The sequence below is a fragment of the Pseudogymnoascus destructans genome (assembly GCF_001641265.1).
Source record: "Pseudogymnoascus destructans isolate 20631-21 unplaced genomic scaffold scaffold_17, whole genome shotgun sequence".
Taxonomy (NCBI): domain Eukaryota; kingdom Fungi; phylum Ascomycota; class Leotiomycetes; order Thelebolales; family Thelebolaceae; genus Pseudogymnoascus; species Pseudogymnoascus destructans.
The window spans coordinates 372,246-389,452 of NW_020167536.1; the positions used below are offsets into that span (position 1 = coordinate 372,246).

The following is a 17,207-nucleotide window of genomic DNA, read 5'->3' on the forward strand; positions in this document are numbered from 1 at the left end:
TGTGAATCGGCGGTTCCTGTGCCACGAGTTTTGGAGAGGTAAATCATTGGTGGGATACAATATCGGGATATTGGAGTCAGAGTCGGAAGATCGAGACGGAATATCTCATTATAATCCTATTAGCTCCCCAAACAACGCAATTTAATTTCAGGATCAACTACCTATTGACTGCTTCAATTGCGAGCCTTTTACAAAGTTCTCCGACCCGGTCTGTACTGCGCGATATTTGGTGATACAATAAAGAGGGTGACCCCCCACCCCCTCTCCTCTTCTTCTTCTCTACGATGGATCTCGTAAACCAGTACGTGAATCCCCTGCTTCAACAGTCAAGGAAAGCCAAGCCAAACTTAGCGCGCCATGGGCTACATCAGCAACGACACTGACCTCATTCGTCTCAGCCTCGAGGGACGACTCCTCTTCGCCGTTCCAAAGAGTTAGCAGCTTCTTCCCCTGCAAAACTACTGCCCAACTGCTTACACCATCCAGAGGGCCGTCTCAATGCCACCGCACTAAACCTCCTCGAAGGAGCCGACATCCAGTTCCGCCGCGAAAACCGCCTCGACATCGCGCTCGTCAAGAACCTCCCCATCGCCCTCGTCTTCCTCCCCGCCGCCGACATCCCTACATTCGTCGGAGAGGGTCAGGTTGATCTCGGTATCACGGGCTTCGACCAGGTCGCCGAGCACGATGCGCGCCGCCGCGCTATAGTCCGCGACCAGGCCGAGTCTGGGAAATCAACACCCGTGGAGGGCGCCCAGCCGAAGGGCTGCGACCAAATCCTGGATCTCGATTTCGGGGCTTGCAAGCTGCAGGTCCAGGTTCCCGTTAATGGGAAGTACAGGACGCCTACGGATCTGATTGGCAAGAATATTGGCACGAGCTTCGTCAGTCTTGCGGCTGAGTATTTTGCTAAGTTAGAGGCTGAGGCTGATGCTGCGAATGGTGAAGCACCGGGCCCTAAGCCGCTCAGGACTAAGATCATTGAGTTGAGCGGTAGTGTTGAGGCTGCTTGCGCGCTTGGTGTTGCGGATGGAATTGTTGATCTCGTTGGTATGTCATCTTCCTTCCATTTGAAGAGCACCAAATTAACCGCGCCCTAGAATCCGGAGAGACGATGAAGGCAGCTGGTCTAGAAGCCATCGACACAGTCGTGTCCACGAAGGCTATCCTGATCAAGTCAAAGAACCCTTCCAACAAAGCAATGGTCGACCTGATCGCCTCAAGAATACAAGGTGTTATTTGTAAGTTTCCCCCCTGCCTCGTTTCCAGGATCAGTCCCTAACTACCATACCAGCCGCAAAACAATACGTGCTGTGCCAGTACAACGTCGAGCGCAAGAATCTCGACGCCGTTACCAAAGTCACCCCCGGCCGTCGCGCTGCCACCATCAACGCGCTGGAAGAGGAGGGCTGGGTCGCCGTGAGCTCGATGGTGGAGAAAAATAGGATTGCGACGGTGATGGATGAGCTGGCGAGCCTTGGAGCGGAGGACATCCTGGTACTGGGTATCTTGAACACACGTACGTAGTGGGGTAGTGTTGTTAAAAGCCATTTGTGAAGTATTGGTAGGACGCATAACTGTTGAAGTCAGTCTAAATACAAAAAGTTGACCTATTGGCATCAGTCGGATTAATCCAATCACACATTTATCATAGTCTAAGTCTTAATGGCGGGTATTGTGTAATGGGGGTAGTGGGGTTGGGTCCGCCCCATCGAAATACCACCACCTTCAAAAAATCGAGAATATTAAATTACTACCATCCTAATTCATCTATATCACTAGTTATCATATAGATCCTCCACACTCCCATCATCAATTAAATCAATTATAGATGTTGTAACTTGTGGTGTTGTTGATATTTTCGACTTTTGTGTTACTGTTGCTAGAGTACTTCTGCTTCTGCTACTTGCGACCGCAGCTTCTCAGTAGAGATATGGAATTGACCCTTCAAAACTGCTCTCTTGCCCTTGCTCTGTTCTCCGCATTTCTAGATAATTGAGCGTAGGTTATCTGTCTCTCTTTGATAATGGGGTGGCCACCCCTACTATGTCGGTTACCCAACTCTGTCGGTTACACCTCCACCTACGTTAGTGTGATAGAGTTCTGTTATACTGTAGTGTGACAGTCCCCTTTCCTATTTGGGCACGTGGGGCCGGAGTATGCACCTTGGCATTAGGTACGCCTTACCAAATATGTTCCTATTACACGCTAAAAGTGTGACAGTAACAGTTGCTAAATTGCTCTTGATTAAACCAGTCGACCACGCAAAAGTTAAAGGTCACGTGATCTAAACCGAACTTATCGTCCACATCACTCGAGGAGACGGGCGATGGTCCCTCGCCGAATTCGAAGGGAACAAACCGATTTTGATCGGGGACAAATTTGATGACGAGTGGATGGATATTGCTGAGATCAAGGGATTCAGTCGAAGTAGCCTTGTTCCATTTGCCTGGCACGACCCTTAGGTCCGACTCGAGCCTAATAGTATCACTCGCGATGGGGTCATGTCGATGGAGCAGATGGAAGCCGAACTTCCCAAGCTGGCCATGGCGAGTAATGATCTCCACCAGTTCCTTAACATGATCTGCGTCGACATGCATCTCGGGCTGGATGTGCAAAAGACCATTGTACCTTTCAATGGGTCAGCATGGACTCGTGGGCCTAGCAGTAAGACAGCTGGGCTTACATGGTGGTGGACTCCTTCAAGTCATCCTTGGTCAAGGGCCGGTGAAGGCCAGGGATGTGCACTGCCATCATAACGTCGGCTGTAGCCATTGTGGGGGATCGTTTGCTTTGGAAGGAGATGGTCCGAGATAAGGCTGGTGTTTTGTGGCTTGCTTAGTTTCGTATGTAGTGGCGGGAGAAGATGGGGATCTTGAGGGCTGATGGCCGAAAAGGGGGACAGTCTGACCCTATACATATGTCATTCCTGCTTAGCAAGAATGGAGCATCAGCCCTGTTCGTTATTGCTCAGAGGATGTACTGCGGGTTGCTTAAGCGTTCTCATGTCTCACAACATTGGTGCAGCCGAGCCCCATCCACACGAAAGTTTTCCATCGCGTGCCAATAGGCAGCAGCTTCGTGTGGTTGGTGAGAGGAAAGGGCTCCAGTTTGAGTAACCTCGAGAGTATAAAAATACCTTACCCCGATGAGCTCAGAGCTCGGACTTTGACGCCACGGTGGAAAATCCAGACCGGATCTCGGTCAATCGAGAGGAATGAAGATAACTGCCGTTAATCACCCCCCTATCTGACATTCAGGTCATGAGTCACATGTGAAGTGAAGTAAAGGAGTGAAGTGAAGTGAAGTGAAGTGAAGTGAGTGGAGCGGAGTGAAGTGGAAGGGAGTGGTGTGGAGAGGGAAGCGAGAAGTGGCGAACTATTGAAGACTGCATTCTCACATATAACAGCAGAGCTAAGGCAACAAAAGCATGTCTGCCTACTCACCCCAATTTTAAACGCGTCATTCACCGCCATGCTTCAGGGGCAAGATCGTCCCATAGCCGCCTACACATTTGCAATTTTTGCTCTTGTACTTTACTTCGTCAACACATTTTTTCAGTGGTGGACAGCGCACAAGAAGTCCCTGGTGTACTTCCGCTGGAAAACTTCCATTGGAGCAATCAGCTCGGCATGTGTACTTTGCCTAGTACTTTATGTCGAATTCGGGTCTAGCTGGGAAATGGTTATCACAAGGCGACGACGAAGACAGCGGCGATGATGCAGATAATGAGAGTTAGAATAGTAATAACGTAACGTATGGGGTAGTCGGACATATGGGGTAGTCGGACATATGTGGTAGTCGGACATATGGGGTAGTCGGACAAAAAGTTTATTCTACTCTAGTTGACCGAGTCCTACGTGCCACACACTCCTCCAATTCCAATTCTGGGTCGCTTGAATCGTTCTCTACCTCTTCCTCTTCAACTTCCTCGTCTACTTCTTCAATTGGCCGTTTGCGTGGCCTTCCACGTGGTCTTTTCTCGGTTGACTTCAACTCTGCCTCCCGGACAATTTTCAACACTTCCTCAGTACTGAATACAAATTCGCCTTGCAACTTAATTCTCTTGCCTGTAGTTCTTTTCTTTCGTGTCTCAAGTATCTCTTTGTACTCTTTCACCTCCTTCCGAAGGATGCTGAGTTCAGCATTCTGACTTTCAACCAACCTAGTCATTCTCTTGGCATAGCGTCGAGTTGGTGAAGCAGGAGAGTCACAAGCTGCCATACTTGAATTAAATACTAAACTTGCATGCCTTAGTTCAGTTCCATCTGGAGGAGAACTTCGGAGTATTGAGAGATCCAGAGTAGTGATATTGGTTGAGTTTTGAGGAGTGCGAGGTGGTTCGGTTGGTGGAAGTGGAAGGTTAGCCAGAACTCTTTCTGGGAGAAAGGGTATTAAACCCGCTGCCCTCCACCCACTTCTAATATTTTGAGGTATAAGACCCTTCTCTCGAATACACCGGAAGATTTCAACCCAGTGGGAGCGCTGGATTCGCTTTATTCCTGCTCGAGTATACCGATCTACTTCCTGAGCATGAAATCGCTTAAGAGGTCCATACACCCCAACATCAAGTGGTTGGAGTAGATGAGAGCAATGAGGTGGTAGAATAAGAAGGTCGATGTCATTCTCAATGCACAGTGCAATCATATCGCCAGTAATGTGACTAGAATGGCCATCCATAATCAACATTCGCGGGTGATTTCCAGACTTTTTGCATGACTCAGGCTCAAATACCTTCCGCAACCACTCAAATCCATGACTGTTTGAAGTCCAGCCACTATTACTTGTTGAGAAGTGCCAGTTTGTAGGGGTGTCCTTTGGAATCCAACTTGAATTGGTATTCTTAGCCTTGAATATAATCATAGGTGGTAAAGCACCACCGTCTGCATCAATGCATTCAAGTACAGTTATCCACTCCTGCTTCCCAGTGTCATACTGACATTCGTTGCACTCAGTTTGCTATCAAACTCAAGAGCAAACTTAGAAATCTCCTCCTCAAACCTACAAGTCACTATACATATTTTGGCTTGTCACACCAACAACAAGAGCAATACTACTCAACGATTGCTACAACCCTCTATGATTCATTACAAGTCATTGCTCCTTAGTTACTGGGCCGATATGGCCACATAGCATATCTCTACAACCCTCTATGATTCATTACATGACATCACTCCTTAGTTACTGGGCTAATACTACCACATGGCATATCTCTATCAACTAGAGGCCTAGGAACATGAATGATAGCTCTAGAAGCTTCTACAACCCTCTATGATTCATTACACATCATCGCTCCTTAGTTACCCACAAGATTGGTTAATTTATGACATAATCTGTCTATAGGGGTACTCTGACCTTGGACCTCCTTTCACTTCCTATAGGCTAGGAACCTAAGAAATGGTTCTATGGGATTCTCTTACGTTGACTACAGTTACCAAGCCTGGTTAGTCATGGAAAGTCATGGAAAATGAGAGAACTACACTCCTTTGGCATAAATAGGATTGCCCTTTCCTTAAGAAAGGGCAAGCAGACAATACAGTAAATCGACTATCACATACTTCTATGTCTTTTCCAAGCTTCCAAGCATTGATCTGGTTACTCCTTGTTTCTGAAAAGTCAGTGAGGTGCTAACCTATGACTTATCACTGAGTTCTCAGACTCAACATTTGTACAACTTGTCTAAACCACTCCACTACATCATACACTTGATTGCTGCGTTGTGGAATAGTCTAAGCTACAACCCTTTGGCTCTATTTCCTAAGACAGTGTGTTGTCTTAGTAAAATCATTCCCTTCCTTACAATTACTTAGTTATTAAAAAAACAAGTTAAAAAACTTAAATACAGGGGTAATTTTAAGCGAATTAGCCAATAAGCTTAATAAGCCCTCGAAAATTAAAATCCTATTTATTTATATAACACTAAATCTATATTTTTAATTTTATGATTTTATAACGTACATGTATAGCGAAAGCGCCAAACAAGCGAAAGCGCCAAAATTATCTACCCTCACGACAAACATTGCGATAAATCTACCACAACATTAGAAATCAATTGAAACTACTCGGAGTCCTCTTCCTCAGAGGTGTCTATTACAATCTGACACGTGCGCGCATTGTGCCCAGTCTCACCACACTTGCCACAGCGACGGGCACGGGTTTCTTCCCTTGGCTTCCGACCACGGCTTGCCCTTATTTCCTGCTCTACCTGCTGCACAACATCCCTCTCATCCTGTAGCTCTTGCGCCCCTTGTTGACTAAGTGATCCTCCTTGCTGTAGTCGTGTTTTCCTAGCTCTCCGGCGCTTGCTTAGTACTTCATTTGCCTGTCGTAGGTTTTGGTTCTCTCCCTTTAGCAGTGCTAATTGATGCATTATTTGCGATGCACCCTTTGTAAACTGGTCAACAGCTGCATAGATTGAGGTTGGAGAGCTATTTTGATGGCGTGAAATCCGAGTTTTAATAAATGTAGACTGTGACATAGCTTCAATTGGGTTGTTTGGTGTCTGAGAAACCCAAGGTTGAGCAGTACCTGGGCGGGAGCTTGGAGGCGTTGGTGTCCTTAACTTAAGATCAAGTGTAGATATCACTCTCTCAGGGTCAAATGGAAGAAGCCCTGCCCCTCGGAACCCGCCTCAAATGTTACTTTCCGTCATTGTAGTGTTAAATGCAGCGTGGAAGGCAGGAAAGAAGTCATCCTTTGTAATATGAGAAATATGAGCCTGCATCATATCTTCAATTTGCCGACCATAGGCCTGCTTTAACGGGCCGAAACAGCCAACATCAAGTGGCTGGAGTAGATGAGAAGAGTGAGCAGGCATACAAAGCGTAATAATGTTGTGTTCCTTGCAGTACTCCTCAAACTCATCTGAGTGGTGGCTCTCATGACCATCAAGGACTAACAAGCGATAACCACCAACACTCCGGGCCTTTGTATGCTTCTCAAAGTGCTGAATCCAATCCATGCCTCTCTCGTTTGTAGTCCAGCCATTTTCAGTAACAGAAATCACCCAATCGCTTGAAAATCCACTATTCTCATACCAAGATGTAAGGTGGTTTTTGCCTGCAACAATGATAAATGGTGGTACTGCCCAACCTTGAGAACTAACGCCTTGGATTACTGTAACCCATTCCCGATTACCAGGCTGTACCTTCTTTGCTTTTGCCCGCCCGTCTGAGCTTGTTACAACCATAGCAGTTGAGATAACGCCCATCATAAACCCAGTCTCATCAAAGTTGTAGATATCTGCTTCATCGATACCATATTTCGCAATTGTGTTACGCACAAGCTCAAACCAGCCATTAATAACTTCTGGATCTTCGCACTTAGCCCTCTGGTAGTCGTATTTGCGCTGAAAGCGTGTCTGGAGCTCTACACGCCGCTTAACAAAGTTTGAAGCCCAACGCGACCCAACGCGTGACGCGTCGCGTGTTGCAAGTAGTCGACTTGCCATATCTTCAACAACAGACAGCCGAGGAGGAAACCCTTTGGCAGCTAGGTCGAGTATATACTGAACAAGGACGGACTCCTCTAGGTTAGTTAATTTCCGTGAGTTGGCTTGGATATCGCGTCGTGAAGGTACACCTTCTAGATGACGACCTAGCTTGCGGTGGTCCACAGAATAGATCCTAGCAGCAACTCGAAGGCGTAACTTTGGGTCGCTTTGCATAGCCTGGATAGCTAGCACTAATTGGCTTTCATCGTTTTTATGGGGCATGTTTTGTTGTTGAGGAATTTAACATTTAGTTGGGGGGTTTGGTCACCGCATCATTTTGGCGCTTTCGCTTGTTTGGCGCTTTCGCTATACATGTACGTTATTTATAAAGAAAGAAAGTGCATGGTTATGCACAGATGTTTTTTGTATGTAAAAAAAGTGATCGGCTCGCATGATCGACTCAGTGTACAACCACGTTATATAGTTTTTATTTAATTATACTTATATTTTCTCCACAACCAGATATGGAAACTGCATCAAAAGAAAGCCTTATGATCCTTGCCCTCCAGGCTCTGAAAAATGACTCTAAACTTAGCGTACGAAAGGCTGCTCAGATATATAGAGTCTCTCCAACAACCTTGACACGTTGCCAGAAAGGAAAACCCTTTCAAGCGGAAACAACAGTTAAATCACGAAAACTTTCAAATCTAGAAGAGAAGACTATTGTTCAGAGGTTACTTAAGCTAGATTCCCAAGGATTTCCTGTACGAATACGTGGTGTTGAGGATATGGCAAATTTACTTCGTCGCGAATGCTACACGTCACCAGTTGGAAAGAATTGGGCTGAAAACTTCATTCGTCGACAACCAGAGCTCCAGACACAAAAAACGCATTCGTACGATAATCAGAGGGCATTATGTGAGGATCCAGAAAAGATTCAGGATTGGTTTACGCTTGTAGCCAACTTCATAGCCAAATTTGGGATATGCGTTGAGGATATATACAACTTTGACAAGACAGGGTTTTTGATGGGCATTCTTGGGACTACTACTGTTGTAACAAGCTCAGATCATACAACTAAGCCTAAACTGATCCAGCCTGGCAATCGAGAGTGGGTGACAGTAATTCAGGGCATCAATTCACAGGGCTGGGCTGTCCCGCCATTCATTGTTTTTAAGGGCAAATGGCATCTCGCTTCCTGGTACGAAAAAGAGTATTTTCCAGACGAATGGAGGATTGCTGTCTCTGAAAATGGCTGGACAACAAATGAAGTCACTCTAGAATGGCTTAAGCACTTTGAGAAGTTTACTCGTCCAAAGACAGTAGGTACTTACCGCCTCCTGGTCCTAGACGGCCATGAAAGTCACCACTCAGCTGCCTTTGAAGAATACTGTCATACGAACAACATTCTTACACTCTGTATGCCAGCCCATTCATCTCACCTACTCCAACCTTTAGATGTTGGGTGTTTTGGGCCTTTAAAGAAAGCATACAGTCGACAAATTGAGAATCTTGTCCGGACCCGAATTACCTATATTAGCAAGGAATCCTTTATACCTGCATTTGTAGAAGCATTTAAAGCTACTATGACCAAGGAAAACATTCAAGGAGGTTTCAGAGGTGCTGGGCTTGTACCATACGACCCAGAGGTAGTGATATCTCAGCTGGATATCAAGTTATTTACTCCGACACCTGAAAGTTCCCGTCCAGCGACCTCTCATTCATGGGTATCTAGAACCCCACAAACTACAAAACACACAAGTTCACAGACAACTCTGATTAAGCAAAAGATCTTACGACATCATAGTAGCTCCCCAACTCCTATTTTGGAGGCTGTGGACCTGTTTGTGAAGGGCACAGCCAAGGTTATGCAAGAAAACATACTTTTGAGTACAGAGCTTGAAAGGGTCCAAAAGGCTAATAATGAACTAAGCCGTCACCGTCGTACAAAGCGACAGTTAATCCAGCAAGGAGGAACCCTAGATCTACAAGATATTCAAGAGTTGGAGGCTCAGACCGATCTTCAGGGCCAACTTCTTAAGGAAGAAGGCCAAAGCAGAGGAAAGAAAAGACAGGGTGAATCACATGATCGATGCTGTTGGAGGCTGTGGAAAGACTGGTCATAACAGCTAGTAGAGCCGCTTCGTACGGTTCAGGGGATGTATTATAGTAGTCATTTGGAGTTCTAGTTAATGTTTTATCTGTAATTATATAATACAAAGTAGGGTCAGGTGCACCATTCGCTTGTGTGCACCATTCGCTTGTGTGCACCATTCGCTTGTGTGCACCATTCGCTTGTGTGCACCATTCGCTTGTGCCACACGTTAATATTATAGGAATTGCCAAATGGTCTTAAGTAATTATAGCTATAATTAGATATTAATATTGCTTTGCCACCTAATATTTAAGGATATCTATTACTAGACCTAGCTAGTGCTTAACAATCTAGTGCTTCTATTCTAGTTCTTAGTAAATACTATAAGAGATATATAAATCGTCGTTAGAGTTAGGTTCTATAGGTAATTGTAGTAAATCAGCCTTAGCTTCCCTTTTCTCTTCTTTAAGATAGTATTAGCAGTCTCTATATTAAATAAAGACGTTATAGAACTGCTACTTAACCCTATTCTGTTTAACTTCTTTAGTACTACTTAGCTCAAGACTGTTAAATATGCTAAGATTCATATGTAGATTACAAATTGTAGCTACCCCTAAATGACTCCATCGTTAATTCATAGCAAGCGTATAGTACTCATTAAGCTTCTTATAAGTAGTAATACAAGCTAGGCTAATCCTTAATAATATACCAACTTCCTTCTATAAAGCCTTAAGCTTCTTTATCATCTTTAGATACCAAGGAATTGCGAAGTTAAGCATTAGATATAAGCTTGCTTATAGCTTTTGCAACAGCTTAACAAATATAAAGAAGAAATTCTAAAGAGCGTAGAGCGTTATCTAATCCTCTAGTATAAGAGCGATATCTCTTATACTTAGATCTATTTTCTAAGTAGCATAGATCACTATAATTTGCATCTATAGCTTAATAACCATTAAAACCATTTCGTATGTTAAGTTCTACTAGACTAGCATATTAAGTGATAGTTATAGCTTCTTAAGACTAGCTGTAATAATCTGCTTTTAAAGAGCATCTTTCCATTACTTTCGATTTCTAAATACATAGATATGTCTTTGTAGCTTACCAAGAGTATTCTTAACTTTGATATTACTTTTAGAGCTTACTAGAATCCACGTAGCTCCTTGCTTACACTAATAACTTTTAGCTTGCTTAGTAGGGGCTGCCTTTAAAGTCTTAAGAGCATCTTAAATAGCAATATTAATAATATAGGCTATACATCATACATCTCCTTCCTTAACTCTAAACATCTATAGCTGTTATGTTATAACTTCCTAGTCTCTAGCTATTTTCTCATATTCTACAAGCATAAGTATTAGCTAAGGCGTTATCCCTTATATAGGTAAAGACAGCTCCTATAATACCTATATCACCTGTTACAATTGCTAATTATTAAGCTAGATATTCGCTACTATAGATAGGCTCTTAAAGATGTACAACGTTAAGTACTTTAGATTTCTGTTACCATTTATCGTTAATCTAGTGTGTAGTAATGGCAGCGTAGTCTGTATAATTCCATATAGACCCATACATCTGTCGTTATTAATATCTAGCCTCCTCTCTTAATATAAGAATGGAGCTTAAGTTGTAGCTAGCCTTAGTGATATAAGAACTAACACTATAGTTCTTAGTGTAGCGTATAAGCTGATATTGCCATAGTTGTTAGGCTTAAGAATTAAACTAATTCACAGAATGAATAGCTTTTAACAAGGCATATTAATAGATTATTTAACATAATGAACTATAGTAATAACTCCTTATACTTTAAAGGAGTACTAGGTTGCTTTAGTAGAGCTAATAGGCGTGGGTTAAAGAACGATGATGTACTGCTTAACATCTCACACAGCTGCCTCTTCTCATTTTTAAGGGCACATGATACTGTTAGATGCTTTAAGGAATAATGTGTCTATAGATTACCTATTAACGATTGCTTTAGTCCTTATTGTAGTAGTGAATATCCACATCCTAGTTGTAGGCATATTATTTTTATAGTTAGAGGCTAAGTATTAAGTAATTCCTAATGATATAAGCCCTTTATAAAGAGCTTTAATGATGTTAGTAGTAGTACTACCCTTAGATGTTAAGGTAGATTAATCAATATGTTAACTGCTTTAACTAAAGGCTAAATAGGGGTAGGTTGAGGTGGAAGATATAGTAACAATAGCTCTTCTATTTAAGAATAGCTCTTATGATCTAATGGCAAATCTGATAATTCCAAGTCGCTCATTTTTACTATAATCGTTACATTACAATGGTATTTTATTACAGAATCAATTCTACGTCTATTATGTGGCCTTAGCTACTCTTAGCTATTCTTGGCATTATCTATAAGATCTAGATATATCCTTAGATCGTACAGATAGATCATAATTATAGCGGATAGGATATAACGTACATGTATAGCGAAAGCGCCAAACAAGCGAAAGCGCCAAAATGATGCGGTGACCAAACCCCCCAACTAAATGTTAAATTCCTCAACAACAAAACATGCCCCATAAAAACGATGAAAGCCAATTAGTGCTAGCTATCCAGGCTATGCAAAGCGACCCAAAGTTACGCCTTCGAGTTGCTGCTAGGATCTATTCTGTGGACCACCGCAAGCTAGGTCGTCGTCTAGAAGGTGTACCTTCACGACGCGATATCCAAGCCAACTCACGGAAATTAACTAACCTAGAGGAGTCCGTCCTTGTTCAGTATATACTCGACCTAGCTGCCAAAGGGTTTCCTCCTCGGCTGTCTGTTGTTGAAGATATGGCAAGTCGACTACTTGCAACACGCGACGCGTCACGCGTTGGGTCGCGTTGGGCTTCAAACTTTGTTAAGCGGCGTGTAGAGCTCCAGACACGCTTTCAGCGCAAATACGACTACCAGAGGGCTAAGTGCGAAGATCCAGAAGTTATTAATGGCTGGTTTGAGCTTGTGCGTAACACAATTGCGAAATATGGTATCGATGAAGCAGATATCTACAACTTTGATGAGACTGGGTTTATGATGGGCGTTATCTCAACTGCTATGGTTGTAACAAGCTCAGACGGGCGGGCAAAAGCAAAGAAGGTACAGCCTGGTAATCGGGAATGGGTTACAGTAATCCAAGGCGTTAGTTCTCAAGGTTGGGCAGTACCACCATTTATCATTGTTGCAGGCAAAAACCACCTTACATCTTGGTATGAGAATAGTGGATTTTCAAGCGATTGGGTGATTTCTGTTACTGAAAATGGCTGGACTACAAACGAGAGAGGCATGGATTGGATTCAGCACTTTGAGAAGCATACAAAGGCCCGGAGTGTTGGTGGTTATCGCTTGTTAGTCCTTGATGGTCATGAGAGCCACCACTCAGATGAGTTTGAGGAGTACTGCAAGGAACACAACATTATTACGCTTTGTATGCCTGCTCACTCTTCTCATCTACTCCAGCCACTTGATGTTGGCTGTTTCGGCCCGTTAAAGCAGGCCTATGGTCGGCAAATTGAAGATATGATGCAGGCTCATATTTCTCATATTACAAAGGATGACTTCTTTCCTGCCTTCCACGCTGCATTTAACACTACAATGACGGAAAGTAACATTTGAGGCGGGTTCCGAGGGGCAGGGCTTCTTCCATTTGACCCTGAGAGAGTGATATCTACACTTGATCTTAAGTTAAGGACACCAACGCCTCCAAGCTCCCGCCCAGGTACTGCTCAACCTTGGGTTTCTCAGACACCAAACAACCCAATTGAAGCTATGTCACAGTCTACATTTATTAAAACTCGGATTTCACGCCATCAAAATAGCTCTCCAACCTCAATCTATGCAGCTGTTGACCAGTTTACAAAGGGTGCATCGCAAATAATGCATCAATTAGCACTGCTAAAGGGAGAGAACCAAAACCTACGACAGGCAAATGAAGTACTAAGCAAGCGCCGGAGAGCTAGGAAAACACGACTACAGCAAGGAGGATCACTTAGTCAACAAGGGGCGCAAGAGCTACAGAATGAGAGGGATGTTGTGCAGCAGGTAGAGCAGGAAATAAGGGCAAGCCGTGGTCGGAAGCCAAGGGAAGAAACCCGTGCCCGTCGCTGTGGCAAGTGTGGTGAGACTGGGCACAATGCGCGCACGTGTCAGATTGTAATAGACACCTCTGAGGAAGAGGACTCCGAGTAGTTTCAATTGATTTCTAATGTTGTGGTAGATTTATCGCAATGTTTGTCGTGAGGGTAGATAATTTTGGCGCTTTCGCTTGTTTGGCGCTTTCGCTTGTTTGGCGCTTTCGCTATACATGTACGTTATCTAGATTAGTATCTACATCAGCTTAGGTCATGCACGATCCGTGCCAAACACTAACAGCAAGCTATATTGTTAGTATTGTAATATATTGCTATATCACCATATTAATATCATGATATATGGCGTGATATAATATCGCAAGATGTAATATGGTAACAATATCATATACCTTAATTCTGACAATATATCATGATATCATATTATTCCCTACACTGTCTCTAGGTCTGTTCTATCTCCACGGCGGATCTACAAACGCGTTGCTCTCCCTACATAATCATGAAGGCTCTTCTCATCTCAGCGCTTCTCGCAGCAACCGCCGCTACGGCTTTGCCACAGGGGCTTGGTCAAATCACCCGCATAGTGATCACCGATGCCCAACCTACAGCCATCGCAGTGCCACGCATTGCAGTGGCTCAGCATCTTGGGCCAGTCAGCCGATCGGTGATCTACGATCCTCAGCCTACTCGTACCTCAGTGCCGCGAAATGATGTTCCGGATATCGCAAAACGCCAGTCCATCGGCGGTATATGTACAGATATCATCCCCTCATATGTCACTTTGGAGCGTTCCTCGCTGACCATAATAGGCTCCAGCAACGGCTCGTGTGCGCCGGGATTCTCATGCACTTCCCTTGGTGGCGATTACACGCTGTGCCTCCCTGATATCCTACTGCCATCAGTGGTGCCAATAACGGCATCACGTACGGACGCTGGGGATACTCCGGTCAGCTCTGGAGGCGCCATTCAGCCAACCAATGTTGATTGCCGGCCGCAAGTAGGTATGTCGAGATTATGGAAAGCAATCACTTCGGAAGGGGAGTTATTACTGGGTGGTTTGTAGTCGTCGAAGTGGACAATATGGTCACAGTGGTGGTGACATGGATGGAAAAATCGACTGTTTGATGCGTTCACGAAAAAACATTATGTACTTCTTCTGCTGGTGGAATTTAAGGACTTGTATCATCTTAACTACGTATCAACTGCTGAAAAATTTCTGGAATATTTGGTCTCATTCATACATGTCCGTGACAGCTGGCCTTGGTTGTAGTTATCGTAGAGAAGTATACAGACATTGGCTCCTGGCCTCGGGATGTCCACAACTCGTAGGACGGACAGGCGAGATCGCAGAAACCTAGATCACGGATGCTCCATGCCAATGTTACATTCGCTTCGTTGTTGATTGATACTTGCATATGCCAGGGCGGGGTGCCATACTTCTATTCCCGGCTGTATCCTCACAACTAGGTATTATACATCTAGCCCAAGCGTCTCCCAGCTCGCCAAGTTCTTCCCCTCCCCAGCACATTCATCTAGTCCTCGTCCCAGTTGGCATTAGGCGCTGGCGGCTTTGGTCCACCAGCCTGTCTCGCGACGATGATCTGGTCGACGGAGAGGACGGTGCGAGCCGCCTCGGTGGCAAGCCTGATGGCCCAAGACTTGGAGACCAACAGGTCAAGGATGCCGGCGTCCTTGGCATCAAGTATTCCGGTTCCATCATCGTTCTATAGATGTCATTAGTATATTTCGCTAGCATATTGGGAAGGAGAATCAGGATATTAGCATACCTCAATATCAACACCAGTAGACCAGTCCTCCTTCTTGTGGTGGGCAGTGTATAACCTGCTCAGCACCTCGGTAGCGTCCAATCCAGCGCTCTCAGCCAGTGTCCTTGGGATGACCTCGAACGCCTCGGCATACTTCTTAATGGCGTATTGTGGCAGGCCAGGGGTCGTCTCGCCGTGTGCCATTATCCGCTCAACAAGTTCCGTCTCTGTGGCTCCAGCTCCTGGGACTAACCTCGGATCTTTTGTGATAGCCTTGACGACATTAACTCCATCATCAACGGCACGCTCGATATCATCGAGGTGGTTCATCGTGGCGCCGCGCAGAACAATAGTAGCGGTCCTTGTAGAGTCATTCTCCTGTCTGAAAACGGTCACACGGTCACCGCCAATCTCCAACGTCTCGACAATGTCAATGCTTCCCATCTCGTCCGGCATCGGGGCGCCGAGTCTTGCTAATGGGGTGGCACCAACGACTCTGCATACTCTTCTGAGCTCGAACTTAGACAGAATGCGGATGACCAGGATTCCAAAGCGGTTGAGGTAGTGCATCGCTAGCTCACCGACAGTGGAGCCGGCAATGACAACGCGAAGACCCGAATCGTAGAGTTCCTTAATGGCAACCTCCAGCTGGCTCTCCTCACCTGTGGTGAAGTCCAGCATCTCCTTTGCATTGTGTAGCAGAACCGTGCCCTTGGTCTCGGTCTGGCTGGTGTCGATCGGGCACGAGAAGACGCCGACCTTGGCCCTGACCGCCTTCTTCACGGATCCATCTGGCTCCCTGCCAAAGACCATTCCCTTGACAACTCTGCTCTGCTCCATGCTTCCTCCCATAATCTTAACAACTCTGACGGTATCCACGTTGAATTGCGTTGGGTTCTTTGGCAGAACAGCCAACACAGCTTCAGCGATAAGGTCCGCCAAGAAGTCCTCACTGCCGCATTGTTTGCTCGCAACGACCGTCCTGATGGCCTTGCTGAGCTCCTTCTGTGACCGCATATCCTCCACCTTATCCACCACCAACTCGTCGAGCACCTCCAGTGCGTATTTTTGTGCTCTCTCGTAGCCCTGGACAACATCTGATGTCTTCAACCCCATCCTCAACAGATCCTCAGCCTTCTTAAGCAGCTCTCCGGCAAGCACGATGACCAAGTTCGTGGCGTCTCCCATCTCGGCTTCCTGTTGCTGGGAAGCCATGACAATAAGCTTTGCGGCTGGGTGGACAACGTCGAGTTCGCGGAGGATGGTGGCAGCGTCGGAGGTCAGAATCATCTTCTGCAGATGGTTGATGACGATCTTGTTGCGGCCGTAAGGTCCAAGGGATGTCTGGACGGTGGAGGAGATTGTGCGACAGGCATCGATATTGCGAAGGACAGCTCCATCTTCGGAGTCGTAGCTGGATAGGAGTTAGCAGAAATAATATATGTGCGCGGCGGCGCTGGAATGAAACGGAATGGGAGGGCGTACGAGTTATAGCCCTGCTTGAACAAGTTGGCGTTCGGGGCATTAGGGATATTGAGCGACATGATGGGTGGTTGAGAGGGGTGAGCCAGAGAGGTGAGGTGGTCTCGAGCTCTTTTTGGAGATATCGCGTCTTGGAGCTTCGAACAAAAATCGTTAAACGCGATTTCGGCCTGATCGCCAAGGCCAAAATGTTAATTGGCGGGAACAACCCCCCATGCAAACTGTTACCCCACCACATCGCATGCCGCGTCTCATACACCACATGTGGAACGTTAAGCAACTCATCTTCAAGTTAAAAACAAGGGCAACAACTCGATATACCCAGTAAACTGGTAAGAAAACTCCATCTACCC

At 45.3% G+C, this 17,207-nt stretch overlaps 4 protein-coding genes across 4 annotated transcripts; 2 read left to right on the forward strand and 2 right to left on the reverse strand.

The window, feature by feature from the left end:
* Nucleotides 1-102: 102 nt before the first annotated feature.
* Nucleotides 103-1,726, forward strand: HIS1 (ATP phosphoribosyltransferase (ATP-PRTase) (ATP-PRT)). The gene is made up of 5 exons (XM_024470558.1): nucleotides 103-301; nucleotides 399-433; nucleotides 487-1,050; nucleotides 1,101-1,241; nucleotides 1,295-1,726. The coding sequence occupies exons 1-5, from the start codon at nucleotides 285-287 to the stop codon at nucleotides 1,525-1,527; spliced, it is 990 nt and encodes a 329-aa protein (XP_024322192.1). The 5' UTR covers nucleotides 103-284; the 3' UTR covers nucleotides 1,528-1,726.
* Nucleotides 1,727-1,880: 154 nt separating this feature from the next.
* On the reverse strand, nucleotides 1,881-3,825 carry VC83_06979 (uncharacterized protein). The gene is made up of 2 exons (XM_024470559.1): nucleotides 2,188-3,825; nucleotides 1,881-2,076 (listed from the first exon to the last, which is right to left on the reverse strand). Exon 1 carries the CDS (start codon nucleotides 2,598-2,600, stop codon nucleotides 2,202-2,204), a length of 399 nt encoding a protein of 132 aa, XP_024322117.1. The 5' UTR covers nucleotides 2,601-3,825; the 3' UTR covers nucleotides 1,881-2,076; nucleotides 2,188-2,201.
* A 10,067-nt stretch (nucleotides 3,826-13,892) lies between these two features.
* On the forward strand, nucleotides 13,893-14,786 carry VC83_06980 (uncharacterized protein). Its single transcript, XM_024470560.1, has 2 exons — nucleotides 13,893-14,358; nucleotides 14,416-14,786. Exons 1-2 carry the CDS (start codon nucleotides 14,106-14,108, stop codon nucleotides 14,667-14,669), a joined length of 507 nt encoding a protein of 168 aa, XP_024322047.1. The 5' UTR covers nucleotides 13,893-14,105; the 3' UTR covers nucleotides 14,670-14,786.
* On the reverse strand, nucleotides 14,787-16,961 carry CCT8 (chaperonin containing T-complex subunit eight component). The gene is made up of 3 exons (XM_024470561.1): nucleotides 16,858-16,961; nucleotides 15,394-16,786; nucleotides 14,787-15,330 (listed from the first exon to the last, which is right to left on the reverse strand). The coding sequence occupies exons 1-3, from the start codon at nucleotides 16,914-16,916 to the stop codon at nucleotides 15,139-15,141; spliced, it is 1,644 nt and encodes a 547-aa protein (XP_024322048.1). The 5' UTR covers nucleotides 16,917-16,961; the 3' UTR covers nucleotides 14,787-15,138.
* Between the last annotated feature and the right edge of the window lie 246 nt (nucleotides 16,962-17,207).

What these genes read in the sequence shown, in the direction of transcription:
- VC83_06980 (XM_024470560.1), top strand. Translation starts at nt 14,106, where the DNA reads ATGAAGGCTCTTCTCATCTCAGCGCTTCTCGCAGCAACCGCCGCTACG. An exon ending in CCAGTCCATCGGCGGTATAT is followed by an intron (nt 14,359 to 14,415) that starts GTACAGATATCA and finishes TGACCATAATAG; the next exon opens with GCTCCAGCAACGGCTCGTGT.
- HIS1 (XM_024470558.1), top strand. An exon ending in TGGAATTGTTGATCTCGTTG is followed by an intron (nt 1,051 to 1,100) that starts GTATGTCATCTT and finishes ACCGCGCCCTAG; the next exon opens with AATCCGGAGAGACGATGAAG. An exon ending in AAGAATACAAGGTGTTATTT is followed by an intron (nt 1,242 to 1,294) that starts GTAAGTTTCCCC and finishes CTACCATACCAG; the next exon opens with CCGCAAAACAATACGTGCTG.
- CCT8 (XM_024470561.1), bottom strand. Translation starts at nt 16,916, where the DNA reads ATGTCGCTCAATATCCCTAATGCCCCGAACGCCAACTTGTTCAAGCAG. An exon ending in TTCAAGCAGGGCTATAACTC is followed by an intron (nt 16,787 to 16,857) that starts GTACGCCCTCCC and finishes ACTCCTATCCAG; the next exon opens with CTACGACTCCGAAGATGGAG. An exon ending in CTACTGGTGTTGATATTGAG is followed by an intron (nt 15,331 to 15,393) that starts GTATGCTAATAT and finishes TGACATCTATAG; the next exon opens with AACGATGATGGAACCGGAAT.
- VC83_06979 (XM_024470559.1), bottom strand. Translation starts at nt 2,600, where the DNA reads ATGCATGTCGACGCAGATCATGTTAAGGAACTGGTGGAGATCATTACT.